Source organism: Danio rerio, chromosome 4, assembly GCF_049306965.1.
Source record: "Danio rerio strain Tuebingen ecotype United States chromosome 4, GRCz12tu, whole genome shotgun sequence".
NCBI classification, from domain to species: Eukaryota; Metazoa; Chordata; class Actinopteri; order Cypriniformes; family Danionidae; genus Danio; species Danio rerio.
In genome coordinates, this window is record NC_133179.1 from 34,361,651 (window position 1) to 34,375,973 (window position 14,323).

Below are 14,323 nucleotides of genomic sequence, written 5' to 3' on the forward strand. Positions count from 1 at the left end.
ATTGTTAAAATATCTGGATCTTTCTTATTACCATATTTAGTCTCTAATTCTTCAAGTTGTATATTTAGATTATTTATGTAATTCAGTTTTTTTTTCCCTTGATCCCCACATTATAAGTTTACCTCGCGTAACAGCTTTAGCTGCGTCCCATATGATACTAGGTGACACCTCTGCATTATCATTATGTTTTAAATATTCTTATAGTTCTTTTTTTAACATATTCTACACATGTTAAATCATTCAAATGATAAGGGTTAAATCGCCAAAATGTCTTTTTGGGTTTAATGTCCAGGTAAACTGTTAAATATACTCCTGCATACTCTGAGATGTCCCTTGTTCCTATTTTACAGTCTTTTATTTTTATGTTGATCTGAGCTAAAAAAAAAAATAATAATAATAAATAAATAAATAAATCAATTCCAGAATGAGACATGTGGAAGAAAAGAAAGTATATTCCTTTTTAAGAGGGTATATGTCTCTCCATACATCTATCGAGCCTAATTATTTCATCAAAAATCTTATTTGTCTAGTTTCTTGACTAATTTGCTTATTAGAAGAAGAGTCCAATTTAGGATGAAGTTGTACATTCCAGTCTCCCCCACAGATCAACATTCCTGATGCCTTCTTGGCTATAACACTTACTATTTTTTTGAGAAATGCTTTGTCTTTTTCAGGTGGTCTATATATACTAACTAATGTAACTTTGTTTTGGTTGATAGTTCCTTTAATTAAGTTATATCGCCCTTCTTTATCAGTAATCTTAGAAATTAATTGGAAGTTGATTTTATTTGAGATTAATGTCATTACTCCTCGTTTACGACCATTATTATATGAGGAAAAGAAAACCCTAAATCCCATTGTTTCTAATTTCCTATGTTCTGTATCAGAAAGATGCGTCTCTTGCCAGAAGATTATCTGTTGGTTTTCTCTTTTCATTTTAAGTTTGCTTCTTTTAATCGGATTTAGTAACCCATTAATATTCAAAGTAATTACTCTATATTTCTGTTTTTGCATATACTATAATCAGATATTATTGCGAAGATCACTGATCGGAACACGAAAAACACAAACGTGAATATCTTGAACCACATAAAAATTATTACGAAAAAGATCTCCAAACCTTGAAGTCTTAAATAACTTCTTAATGTGAGGGGAAAGCCTTCCTTTTCTAAAAAGCCCTTTCTTGCTGTGCCTATTGCACTCCATGTTATTTAAATATGGTTTAGGTTATCATATATGATGTAAAAAGAAGGATTAATACCAGTGTGTATGGGAGCTCTCTTTCTATGCTGCTACATGTGTCAACACCATACTGGAAACCATCCCATGTGTTTCTCAAGCTGCCCCGAATGAGTGAAACTCTGTACACACTAGGGTTGGGTATCGTTTTTTTTTTTTCGATACCGGTGCTAAATCGATACTTTTAAAACAATACCGGTGCCAAAACGGTGCCTGAATCGATACTTTTTTTTAGCCACAAAATGATGGTGGATGACTCTTCAAAAAAATTTTATTTGACAAATTTTTCTTTTTTTTAAATAATTTTAATAGAACAACATAATTACAGTTTAATGTAAACATCAATTCATATTGTATTACATTAATACATTTCCTTTGATCATTTGTTGGTTAGCATGAATTTAAGATTTGCATTATGAAATTACATTAGCTTCCTTTTAACCTGTGGGGGGCTGGCAGGGGCCACGTAATTTTAGGAGCACATTTTAACAAATATATCACAAAATACTTAAAACATTATTCAAAGTCATTTGTTTTCATGCATCACTCTGCAGTCTTCATAAACAAGATAATTAAATAACTTAAACTCAAAATAATCTTACTTGTTCATTTATTCGACAAGTAACGTTGTACTGGTGTAGGAGAACACATTTCTAACATTCAAGTACATCAAGGCACATTGTTGCACCTGTAAACTTCAACAGGCCTACAGTTGAAGTCGATTCATTTTGCCCTCCTATTCATTAAAAATAATGTTTCTGAAAACTTTTACAGTGTTTCCTAAAACATAATTATTCTGGAGTCATAATAAGTCCTATTTCTTATTGTTTATTTCATGAATAAAAGCCGTTTTTAATAAAAAAAAATAATAATAAGGTCAGTATTATTAGCCTCCTTAAGAAATATTTACTGTATATTTTTGATTTACACAACAAATCAGTTACAAAATAATTTGACTAATTATTTTAACTTTCGTAGTGAACTGATTAAAGGGGTGGTCCAGAATGTAATTTTAAGGCTTGGTTGTGTTAATAAGATGCAAAGCAATGTGTGCTCATGTTTAACTTGAAGGAAATCATGTTATTTTTTCATATATCTCACTTTGATTATACACAGCTACTCAGCTAACATGAAAACGACTGTCATATTGCCTAGTTCCTCTAAAAGGCCCACCCTCAAGTGACTCTGATTGGTCATCATCATAATGTGCTGTGATTCGCCGATCGGCTCCACATCACGCCCAGAGAAGCACGCGCGTTGTGTGTAAACAGTCAGTCAGTTAACACGTGTCTGTAACGAGTGAAAATGGGATGCGGCTCCTTTAAAAGTGTTTCTGTGCCATTTAGTGTGTTTATGTGTGTGCGTGTATATACTATGAAGTGTCTGTAACATGAGATGTGCATGTGCGCAAGATATTTATTGTTCTTTTTATTCTCATGCTCGGATTAAGTTATTTTCTGTGGTGACAGATTAAATTACAAGATGTGAGATGAGACCCGTGTGAGCCTGGATTGATTTGTTTTTGCTGTTACACTCCAGTTGGGAGAGCATTGCTGCATTTTTTTATTTTTTTTAATCAATGCGTTGATTGAGGATGTCTTTCACGCATATCCGGAATATGCCTGTGTAAGTAACATGATTCGTTCACATATCTTTTGCGACTTTATTGTCTTGAGTTGAACGCATGGAAAAGCTGCCTGAAGACAATCAGTGCAGTCGTGCACACACATAAGAGACACACTGCCATCTCACACAGAGAGACGCAGGTGCTGGCCAAGAGTGCGTGTATGTATGTTTGTGTATGTGTGTGTGTTTACAGCCGTTTGACTGATAAGTATGGATTTGTAGCTAAGTCGTTAGCGATGAACATAATTTCCCGTTGTTTACATCTTTGCTACAACACACCGTTAAGGTTAGACGCTGTACATGTCATGATCAATTTTAACAAATAAAAACACTTACAGGTTATGACTCAGTTCACAGCGTGTCCTTGCTCCATCTTTGAGGAGATTTTAGCCGAATCCAGCACTGAACTGGGAGAGATTCTGGAAGCTGCGTTTTGTCAAATCATGCTTGCTGTGTATTTTATAGTTCTCTGGAACATAATTAATATTGAACTGTAAGCACTTCTGTGCTTCTGTCGTGTCATTTGGAAGCCCAACAACAGAAACAGAGAAGCTCTGTGGAAACAGCAGGATGGCATTTCTCCCTCTGCAGTATAGTTACAGCGCCTCTGGCAACGGCCTTTACCTGCGCAGTGTGGGATGCGCAATAACAAACTTTTGAGATCTCACAGGGGGCGGAAGTATTTTTTGTAGTCCCCAAAATTCGTTCATTGTAGGCTTTGCTAAGCTAACTCTAAAAATCAAGGTCTCCCTTTGCATTGAACTTTGAGCATTTTAAATTCAGAGATGCTGTTTATGTTCACACAGCTACATTACACATCAACTAAAGTTTAAAATATGAGATCATAGTGGACCACCCCTTTAAGTCTAAATTACCCTTTAATCTGAATAAAAGACTAATAAACACTTAAAGGGACTTTGTCTTGCAAAATAACTAGTAAAATGTTCTGCACTGACTGTCAGCATAAAAAAGTAACGTTAGATATTAAAAACGAGTTAGTTAAACTATTATGTTTAAAAATGTGTAGTAAATAAATCATGTGTTCAAGACGGAAATCAGTTGAATATGACTTACATGAGCGTGACTGAAAACTACATTTGATCAATGTGTTACATCTGTTCTACATGTGTCATTAAGTTTGACATGTTTCCCTCTTAACGTTACACACACTTTTGTAAAGACAGTTGCTGTGTAAGAATCCTTGCTTGTAAAATACGCTTTAGAATGCTTAGTTTAGGCAAATTGGATGAACGTGATCACACATGTTGATCTGAAGAGTGTTGCTCTCGCTCACCAAAAACCACTGGTTCCAGGCTAAATGCGCTGTACTGTGTGCGTTGCGTGCATCTGTTCCCTAGCGACAATAACAATTGCTTAATATCGCTTGTCCGTATTCCTCAAAGTTGTTTAGAATTAAATGTTTAGTGATGCTGTGACAAAATGCCTATATGTGCCTTTTTTCATGCACCCCTCACGTTCATGCCGCAGCACCGAAATTAAGCACCGAAATTCATATGCTGATTTAATACCGATACATACCAGTTACCAAGGTAGCGGTGCTAAAATGGCACCGGGTTTCGTTAACCAACCCTAATACACACTGATCACGTCTACAGTTTATCTCCAGTGTGAATCCTCTGATGTGCTTTCAGGGTTCCTGAGTGAGCAAACCTCTTACTGCAGTGTGAACACTTGTACAGTTTCTCTCCAGTGTGAATCCTCTCATGTGTTTTCAGGGTTCCTGAGTGAGCAAACCTCTTACTGCACTGTGAACACTTGTACGGTTTTTCTCCAGTGTGTATCCTCTTGTGCCGTTTCAATTCTGCAGCTGTAATAAAAGTCTTCTCGCACTCCAAGCACATATACTCTCTCACACCAGTGTGAATCTTCATGTGTTTTTTAAGGTATGATTGGCTAAAACTCTTCCCACACTGAGGGCATTTGAATGGTTTCTCTCCAGTGTGGATCATGAGGTGTTGATTAAGGTGTGATGAGTGGATGAAACTCTTCCCACACTGAGTGCATGTGAAAGGTTTCTCTCCAGTGTGGATCCTCATGTGTACATTAAGGCATGATGATTGGATGAAACTCTTCCCACACTCAGTGCATGTGAATGGTTTTTCTCCGGTGTGGATCTTCATGTGTCTATAAAGCGATGATGATTTACTGAAACTGTTCCCACACTCAGTGCATGTGAATGGTTTCTCTCCAGTGTGGATCCTCATGTGTAGATTAAGGGATGATGATTGGCTGAAACTCTTCCTACACTCAGTGCAAGTGTATGGTTTTTCTCCGGTGTGGATCTTCATGTGTCTATAAAGCGACGATGATTTGCTAAAACTCTTCCCACACTGAGTGCATGTGAATGGTTTCTCTCCAGTGTGGATCATCATGTGTTCATTAAGGTGTGATGAGCAGTTAAAACTCTTCCCACACTGAGTGCATCTGAATGGTTTCTCTCCAGTGTGGATCCTGATGTGTTGATTAAGGTGTGATGAGCAGTTAAAACTCTTCCCACACTGAGTGCAAGTGAATGTTTTTTTACCGGTGTGGATCTTCTTGTGTCTATAAAGTGATGATTTGCTGAAACTCTTCCCATATTGATAGCATGTGAATGGTTTCTCTCCAGTGTGAATCCTCATGTGAGTCTTTAGTTTGCTTTTGCTTGCCAAACTCTTTCCACACTGAGTGCAGGTAAAACAACTCTTGTCTCTCACTTTTAAAATACCATCAGTCACTAAATGAGTTTTGTCCTCAATTTTGACATGATGTTCCTCTTTACTCTCCTCGTAGTCTTTAATTAGGTCTGAAATAAAAATAAGTTTACTTTTTAGTAAATCATTAAAACTCTCAGTGAAAAGGCACTTTAAAAAATTTCCCATTAGAACAACTTTAATTTATCACACCAACTTCAAGTTCTCTAGCCACACCCAGACCTGATTACTACCACACACGTTCGCAATCAAGAAATCACCTAAATAGGACCTGTCTGACAAAGTGAAGTAGACCAAAAGAGCTTCAAAAGCTAGACATCATGCCAAAATCTAAAGACCTTTAAACACAAATGAGAAAGAAAATACTTATGTCACTAGTTAAAAAAAGAGTGAATGGCTTTTCCTACAGCTGGTGGAGGAGACGAGAGTACGGTTGGAGTTCACTGTAGTGCATACATTTGTTTTTACTGTAAAATCCTCACCGCGTGCGCAGATTTAGGAGACATTTATGCAGAACGCATCTTTGCACCTAAAAGCGCCAAACGCAGCACCAGGAACAGATTAAAACAGTTGTTATGTAAACTTGAAGTAAAAAAAGTCTGCAATGCTCGCCCCGCCTTTGTGCTCTATTTATTGGCTCACTGCTCTACAACTGAATGCAAATGATTGGTTAATATCAGCTGTCAATCACTCAGTCAATGCCTTCTGCCTTCAGATGATAGGATAGATGCGAAAATGTGAAGCGCTGAAGATGAGAGAATGAAAATAACAGACAGGTTTACCTTAAGTTATTAATAATGGCGCATCTTATTAGTAATCATGTGCTGAATGTTAATCCACCATTTACACTTTTCCAAGAGTGGATAAAAGACTTCTAGTGGCTTTAAGTCCGCCGGTAACCGTGTTTGGCACTGAATCTACACATTTAAGCGCGAGAGGTATTGTATAACCCTTCATTTAATCCTCACGATGCTGTCAGCCGTGCAAGCAGCAGCTATATGTAACATTTAACACAGCTCATAAAAAGACTGTTATTGCTATTACGATGACATGCAAATAATAAGTTATATATCAATATAAATGTGGGGCGGGGCGATGGATCGTGATGCAGGCCCAGCATCGTGAAGTTTGTCGGCCATCGGCAATGGCAATTGACTTCTTAAAAAAATACTTATTCTGCAAGCGGAATAACTCCATGAGGATCTCCACATAAGATCACGCCAGATTCATTATGAACATGGTGAACGAGCTGGCAGGTTATTGTGTTACCAACTGAAACAATCCTCAGCAGCTGGCGTTATAGTAGCAGTTAGTAAGGATGATGGCAGTATTATTACTGATCAACAGGGTATTAGTGATCAATTTAAAAACTTCTATAAAACTCTTTACAGCTCTAAGGTAAACTTAATTGAACGTATTGAGAGCTTTTTTAATTATTAAGAATTACCATCCCTCTGTGATTTAGATCAGTTGACAAAAGAAGGGATTTTAACACCTTCTAAAATTAAAAATACAAAAAAAAAAAAAAAAAAAAAAAAAAAATCAGAAAAGCACCAGGCCCTGATGGCGTCTTGGCTGAGTTTTCTAAGAAGTTTTGTGCCAAGTTAACACCCCTGTTGTGCAAGGTATTTGCTAAAGCTCTTGTATCGGAATCACTCCCCCCTTCATGACATCGGCTGTTATAACAGTACTTCTTCAAAAGAGTAAGGATCCACTTAAATGTGAACCTTATCATCCGATCAGCTCACTCTGCTGTATAAAATCCTGCCAAAAGTGCTGGCAATCAGAGTGGAGTCAGTCATGAGAAAGATAATTCACCCAGATCAAACTGGTTTTATTGTTGGGAGACAGTTATCTTACACCCTTTGTTGCTTATTTAATATTATTTATTCACCTAAAAATAATACCAATCCAAAGGACTTAATTTCTTTAGATGACCATAAGGCATTTGAAAGAATTGAGTATATCTATTCATTTACAGAGCTTAAAAATTTGGTTTTGACCCTGGACCAAATGGCTTGTTTCCACTGACTGGTACAGTATGGTACAGTTCGGGTCGGTACGGGTCACCTTTACCAGGCTTGCGTTTCCACTACCAAGGGTACCCTTTTAGTGGGCGTGGTGTATGACAAAGTTTCAGTCAACGTCATTTTCGCTCGAGAAAATGTCTACAGTAAAGCTGCACAGGTCGTTCACATATCATATGAAAAGCACTTCTCACAAAACAGATGCTTTACACACATAAATACTTGAGTATAAATGTTTATTACTAACTTTTCTATGAACATTAGTTGATTTTAACTGCAGATCAATGACGGTGCGAAATAGCCTACTGTAACGTCTGTAATTATATAAAGTAAATAAATAAATGAAGATATATGAACACATACAGACCCTTATAGTCTCTGATATGTTACCAACTACAGAAGAACTACACAAAGCAGACATTTCGTCCTTAATTAAGTTCAAAACAACACAAAGTATAGCCAGGGCCGGAGCAAGCTGAACTGCCGCCCTCAACCCTAATGTGAAAATGAAAGTGACCAGTTATGAAAATGAAGTGAGGTGTCGCAGACCTCTTAATCAGCACACTATGCGCGGATATAACTGAGGACGCGCGGGTGCTGAAGGAGGGAGGGAGGGAGGTGTCGCGGACACTGCGCTCTCTATTCTGCCGCCCTATGCGCGGTTGTAACTGAGGACGTGCGGGTGTAGCGGACCTCAGTTCTGCCGCCCTATGCACGGATATAACTGAGGACACGCGGGTGCTGATGGAGGTGTCGCTGAGACCGCCCTCTCTATTCTGTCGTCTATGGGCGAATATATCTGAGGACGCGGGTGGTGAGGGAGGTGTCGCAGACATAACTGAGGACGCGGGTGGTAAGGGAGGTGTCGCGGATGCCGCCCTCTCTATACTGCCGCCCTAGGCGGCCGTCTAGGTCGCCTCTATGGACGCGCCGGCCCTGAGTATAGCCTCCAGTCAGTGAAAACCTCTCATCTGTGTCTGTAATATTCAGCAGCAAATGTAGCCTCTGTTAGAGAGTCATTCCATCATTCCCAGTTCATATTAGTCTAAAAGGTGATAATAAAGATTAAGACAAGGCAGTTTGTTCACGTTTGCTGAAGAAATAACGTGCTCCTTGGCTTCGCCTTTTTTCCGCGCCCCACTCCCGCGTTTGTCCTTTTCTTTCTGATTGTGTCACAGAATGTGTCCCGCGTTTGTCAGCTTCTCACAGGACCGGGTTTCCAAAGCTTGTCAATAATCAAGCGCATATATTATTATCAGCTCAAGAAGTTTGTTATTTCAGATAGAGACGAGCGGCGAGCACAAGGAAGAATGCGAAACCACTCAAGCTTCAGACCGGCTCGTAAAAAACTATGCGGCACAGGGTAAATCCGCTCTTCTCTATGGCTTTGTGGCTGTTTATCAAGATGACGACAGGGTTTGTTTGAGCCCGGATCGACCATGGCTGCATTTGTATTTATAATTCCGCTGTAATCTCTCGCTGTGTATTTTAAACATGGCGGGTCCGTTATTTAGATTCTGGCTTGTTGTGTCTACGAATGACGTATCTCTGTAAACCAATAGCGTTCAGCTGCGCATCTAGCTCCGCCTTTTAGGGCCTACTCACACTATGCCATCCGTACCGTGCCCAGGCCCCTTTCCCGGATCGTTTGAGAAGTGTGAGTGCGCTGAATCAGGCTCAAGCACGGTTCACTTGGCCGGCCCTGGCCCAGTTGGAAGAGGTGGGCCTGAGCGTGGTTCACTTGGGCTTTGGCGCGGTACGCTTGTGTGTGAGTACAAAACGCGCCAAAGCCCAAAACTGAAAGCAAGACATGACTTTTAAGGGGTAGTTTCATATGGATTTATTAATCATTCTTACTGTTCAGTGAACGCAAACTGCCGTAGTTTATTAAAGACGAGAACTCCTCACAGCACGACAGCTGCGCGGCTTCAGCAGACCTCCTCATTCCTGCAGCACGAGAGCTTTATGATTGTTTATGAGCGCCAAAAGTGGCGGATCTGTTCGGCGAAATATCTGACTGCGTGTCACCACATCCCTAAGGACTGTTTGGTGAAATATTTGACTGCATGTCACTGCATATCAAACGACTGAAACGATATAACTAGAGAAATCTCCACTGTGCTGCTGAGAGAGCGCTTCTCACTGAACAGCGCAGCAGTGATGACGTAAGCGTGCCGAGGCCCGTTTGTGGTGTGAGTGCGGGCCGTCGGGGCAGACAGGATGGGGGACAAGCGTGCTTTGGCCCGGTTCGAGGCAACTTTACCTAGTGTGAGTACGGCCTTAGTGTTTGGGACCCTTTCAAAAGGGTGCCAAAAAAGTGGTACGGTACGGTTTGGTTCGGTACGCCTTTTAACAGTGGAAACGGCCATAAAAGCGTACCAAACCGAACCACTTAGTGGAAACGGTCCATAAGAGCTTGATTAACATGGTAAACAATATAGAGACTTCTAAATGAATGAATGTGCGAATATAAAACCAACTTTACCTCTATATGACTGAGTTGGTGTTTGAGAATGAAACCAACCTGTTTGTTCCTGCAGATCTTCCTGTTTGACTGTGAATGTTTCTTCAATCTTCACATCTTCACTCTCCTCTTTAATAAACGCCATCTTCATAACAGTGTGGAGATCAGTCGCTTCAGCAGGATTTTTTTCTCTGTGTTTGGACACTTTATCCTGTTTAAAATGAACAAAACAATAAAAATATCCTGTTTAAATAAGTAAAAAAAATTAACAGAAATAAAATAACTTCTCTTCAACACTTGCTTCAACAGTAACAAAAACGAAATCAGGTATGTCCAAGCATAGAGGTAAAGTTGGTTTTTATATTCGCACAATCAGACTTTTCTCTTAATAATATAACTTCATAAAAGTATTATTTGCAAACTCTAAACAGTGAAATCATATTAGCAGCCAATGACTATCAAAGTACAACATTGTTCACAAACCAATAAAGAATTTGTTTAGTAGTCATACTTGCATGCTAATTCAAATCGAATATTCAAAGTAACATGGTGAACAATAGAGACTTATAAATGAACGAATGTGTGAATATAAAACCAACTTTACCTCTATAGTCAGAGCTATAAAGAATGGGCTGATTAAAACTAGTACTCCGTTTCTCATACATAGTGATGTATATTTAGAATGGAATGGCATCATGCTATTTAATCAATTAAACCTTCATTAAAACACCTATTACACACTGTTTCTGTTTCTTTAGTGTATTCAAACAATAGCCCTCATTACTGTGAGTAAAATAATACTAAATAGTATAAAGTGTTAAAATAATGTTGTCAACAGCAGCATTATGCATTAACAGCATAATTTAGCATCAGATGAAAAAAAGCCTAAAACTTTAATCAATCGCTTTATATAAGTGTAAACGCTTTAAAACAAACCTTTCTCCAGCTGAATCCAGCGCAAGAGCGGCGCACACTTATGACGTCACATCACGCCAAAATAAAAGTCTTTTCTTTTGTTTTGCTTTTTTTGCTACTTGCTGTTGCAGTCATGACTTCTTGATACATTTCTCGCTCGTTCTCCCCCCCCCCCCCCCCTCTCTCTCTCTCTCTCACTCTCTCTCACACACACACATATATATACATATATAAATATATAAATATATATATATATATATATATATATATATATATATATATATATATATATATATATATATATATATTCAGTATTTGGAGTTGATCAAAACCTTTACTCTAAACATTTTAAAGACAATTTTAAAAGTCTTGTTTAATCCACTAAGACTAAGTGTGTAAAGCAGAAAATCTAACAGGTATAACAAATAAACTGATGGGTGTTTTGAGCTGAAACTTTACAGACACATTCTAGAGACACAAAATTATATTAAATGCTGAAAATGGGTAAAATAGGTGCCCTTTAAGTATAAAAGTACCCATTACTACTTCATGTTTTAGTTTCACTAGCTTGGTCATTATCACTAAAAAGTGCCTTTGATGTCCCATGATTGAACAATATTATATGGACATAATGTGCAATAAAGAAACTCTGATGTTTTGATATAATTGTTAAACCTTTACGCACATGCAGGTAGAATTAAGTGTTTTGAAATATGTTTTTGTTAATTTTTGCGTCATTCTTTCATTGAATGGATGTGATTTTGCAATGTCCACACACTGCTCAGACAACTTCAGTGAGTCTAAAATGTTGGTAAATTAGATTAAATTAAAAAGATTTGGAAATATTCTCATTATCTTTAACAGGTTGTATAACAAAATCAATTTAATAACTTTTATTTTATTTTATTAATATTATATTAATCATTTTGCACGTGTCCTTGAAATTGCTGTCCACCCTGTCATGATGTGGTAAATGCCCCTTTAAGACCCCTCTGATGTACTCATTGGCATCCTTGTGTCCATTTTGCTTTTCTTCAGAGGAAGTGAAAACATCTGCTGTGCACACAGTAACTATCTACACTTATGTTTGCTATTTTTCCTCATGTTGTGTTTGAAACTGAATGTTGTCAAGCTTAACATGTCCACCCTGTCAGAGTGAAATAGTAATTATTATTTAAAAAAATTCAGATTCAGAGATTAAAATTAGCTTATAAACTGTGTACAAAGAGCTTAAATAAGGAAACACTAGTGATGTGACTGTGCGCCGAGGCTTCAAAGCATGTTTTTAAAAAACGATACATCTCGCTGTGAAGCAGTGTACCGGAGCTTGATTCGTTCTGCCATCATCACATAATCAGTGACGTCCGAAGCTTCATTTTCGCCTGTACCCACGTGACTGCTAAACACCCTCATGGGTTAGTAAAGTGTATAGCGAGAGATTAGGCGTCGATTACATACATTTCTACTGTTTCACAGCACTGCACCTGTCCCACACACCAGTAATTAAATTAAAATACAATAGTAATTTATAGTAAAAAGGTTTTGAACCATACTAAAGTGTATTAGTGTATTTTTTTACAACTATCTTTAAAGAAAACCCCTGCATGTCGTAGTATAGTGTTTAACGGAGGCCAGCTGGCGAGTGCAGCCCAAAAGCATCGCTCACATAGCCTCCACCTAGAGCATTTGCCTCCCATGCAGGAATCACTAGTTTGATCCCTGCTTGGAACGAGTGGGTGGGTGAAGGACTGGTTGGAATATGATAAATAGATTTGAAAATCCTGGATTTTACTATGGTCATCAGTGGTGTAATGTAACATACCTTATGTGTAAAACCTACAGTAATTGAGTAATTTGTTTATATTACTGTTGTTGTATTACTACATGAATGATTGAGTTGGTCAGTTGTGAACATTTGACATTATTGCAGCACAGTGCTTTTCCACACTTTCACCAGAGGAGGTCCTCATTGAGCTCTGATTTAGAAAGCTTTGAGTAACGGGCCTCTTTCCGATACAATTGAGTCGAGCGCTTCACTGGTTCAGAAAGCTTCATTTCACCATCACTAGTAAACACTTTACCAGCGGCAGGAACAAACTGTGTTGAATAAATGCTCTCTTTAACCTAAAATGTGTTCTCTGTCATTGTCCACCCTGTCACAAATCCTTGCTTGACAGGGTGGACATATGAATTATTATTGACACTTTATTTATTTATTTAATATTTTATTGTTAATTAGGGAATGTTTTTATGTTATAACACTTATACACACACACACATATTGCACAAGTAGATGTGATACATGAGTGGACAAGACAAACCTTTTGGCAATATCTGTCTCAGTATTTATAAAGAATAATCTTTTAAAGTCCATATAATGGAGCTAACTGACTGTTTGAAATAATACAGCCCTAAGTATTTGTACATTTATGTGAACATCTGTAATCTAATTATTTACCTTATTCTGAAAAATAAAACAGGATTATTAAGGTGTTTAACTTGAGTTGCTTCCAACATTCCCTTCACTCCTCCAATGCAGTGTACAATACAAAGATTAACATTCATTAGCAAGTTTAGTTTCATTTTAAGGACAATAATTGTTTATTTTCCCATTAATTTGCATATTGATAAAAGCTGATTGATAACAGAAGAGGCAGCATAGTGGCTCAGTGGTTTGCGGTAAAAACAGAAGTAGAATTCTTGAAAACGTTTACAATCCTTTTTACATAAACCCTTTAATATTTGTTGTTGTACCTGTTGTTCTTCAAATGTTCCTCCATATTTAGTTCACTAAATAAAGCCTTTGTCCACCGTTATGCCAATGTCCACCCTGTCATCTTGTTTTACAGTCATGTTCAAATTTTATTAAAATGAACAAATTATTTATAACCTCAGCAAGACATATTGTGTGATTTCTTAATTAATCAATAAGGGCCAGTTAATATTGTTGGAAAGTTTGATAAAAATATTTTAGATCTTGGGTTTTATTTTGAAAATAATGTGCAACGATTGTATATTTTACTGGGAAATCAATTGTCTATTATTTTATTATTACAAATAGATTTTTTCTATAATCTATTAAGTTGTGTTGGTAAAGGGACACATGACCTTTCTGAAAATACACATTTAATAATCACACTGCAATGAAGATATACTTTTACTACTGTTTTTCTGCTTGTAGATTATTTGTAAATAGTGCAGGAGCTTGACCAACATTCATTTCTTACAGTATATAGCCTATGAAGTTGTAGAAATAGGAAAGTAGATGTCATAATTTCAAGGATGAGATTTGGATATTAATAGTAATGTGTTTTAGACCTGCAAGTCATCATAAAGTG

At 37.5% G+C, this 14,323-nt stretch overlaps 3 protein-coding genes across 3 annotated transcripts in view; 2 read left to right on the forward strand and 1 right to left on the reverse strand.

Annotated features, from left to right (window-relative positions):
* Positions 1 to 14,323, forward strand: part of LOC137491238 (uncharacterized) — a 1,025,816-nt gene that overhangs the window by 552,791 nt on the left and 458,702 nt on the right. The gene's annotated exons all lie outside the window — the stretch shown is intronic.
* LOC101886704 (uncharacterized) overlaps positions 1 to 14,323 on the forward strand; it is an 847,011-nt gene that overhangs the window by 552,791 nt on the left and 279,897 nt on the right. The window lies entirely within an intron of this gene.
* Positions 1,523 to 11,035, reverse strand: LOC137491208 (uncharacterized). Its single transcript, XM_068220325.2, has 3 exons — positions 11,007 to 11,035; positions 10,131 to 10,281; positions 1,523 to 5,671 (listed from the first exon to the last, which is right to left on the reverse strand). The coding sequence occupies exons 2-3, from the start codon at positions 10,219 to 10,221 to the stop codon at positions 4,476 to 4,478; spliced, it is 1,287 nt and encodes a 428-aa protein (XP_068076426.1). The 5' UTR covers positions 10,222 to 10,281; positions 11,007 to 11,035; the 3' UTR covers positions 1,523 to 4,475.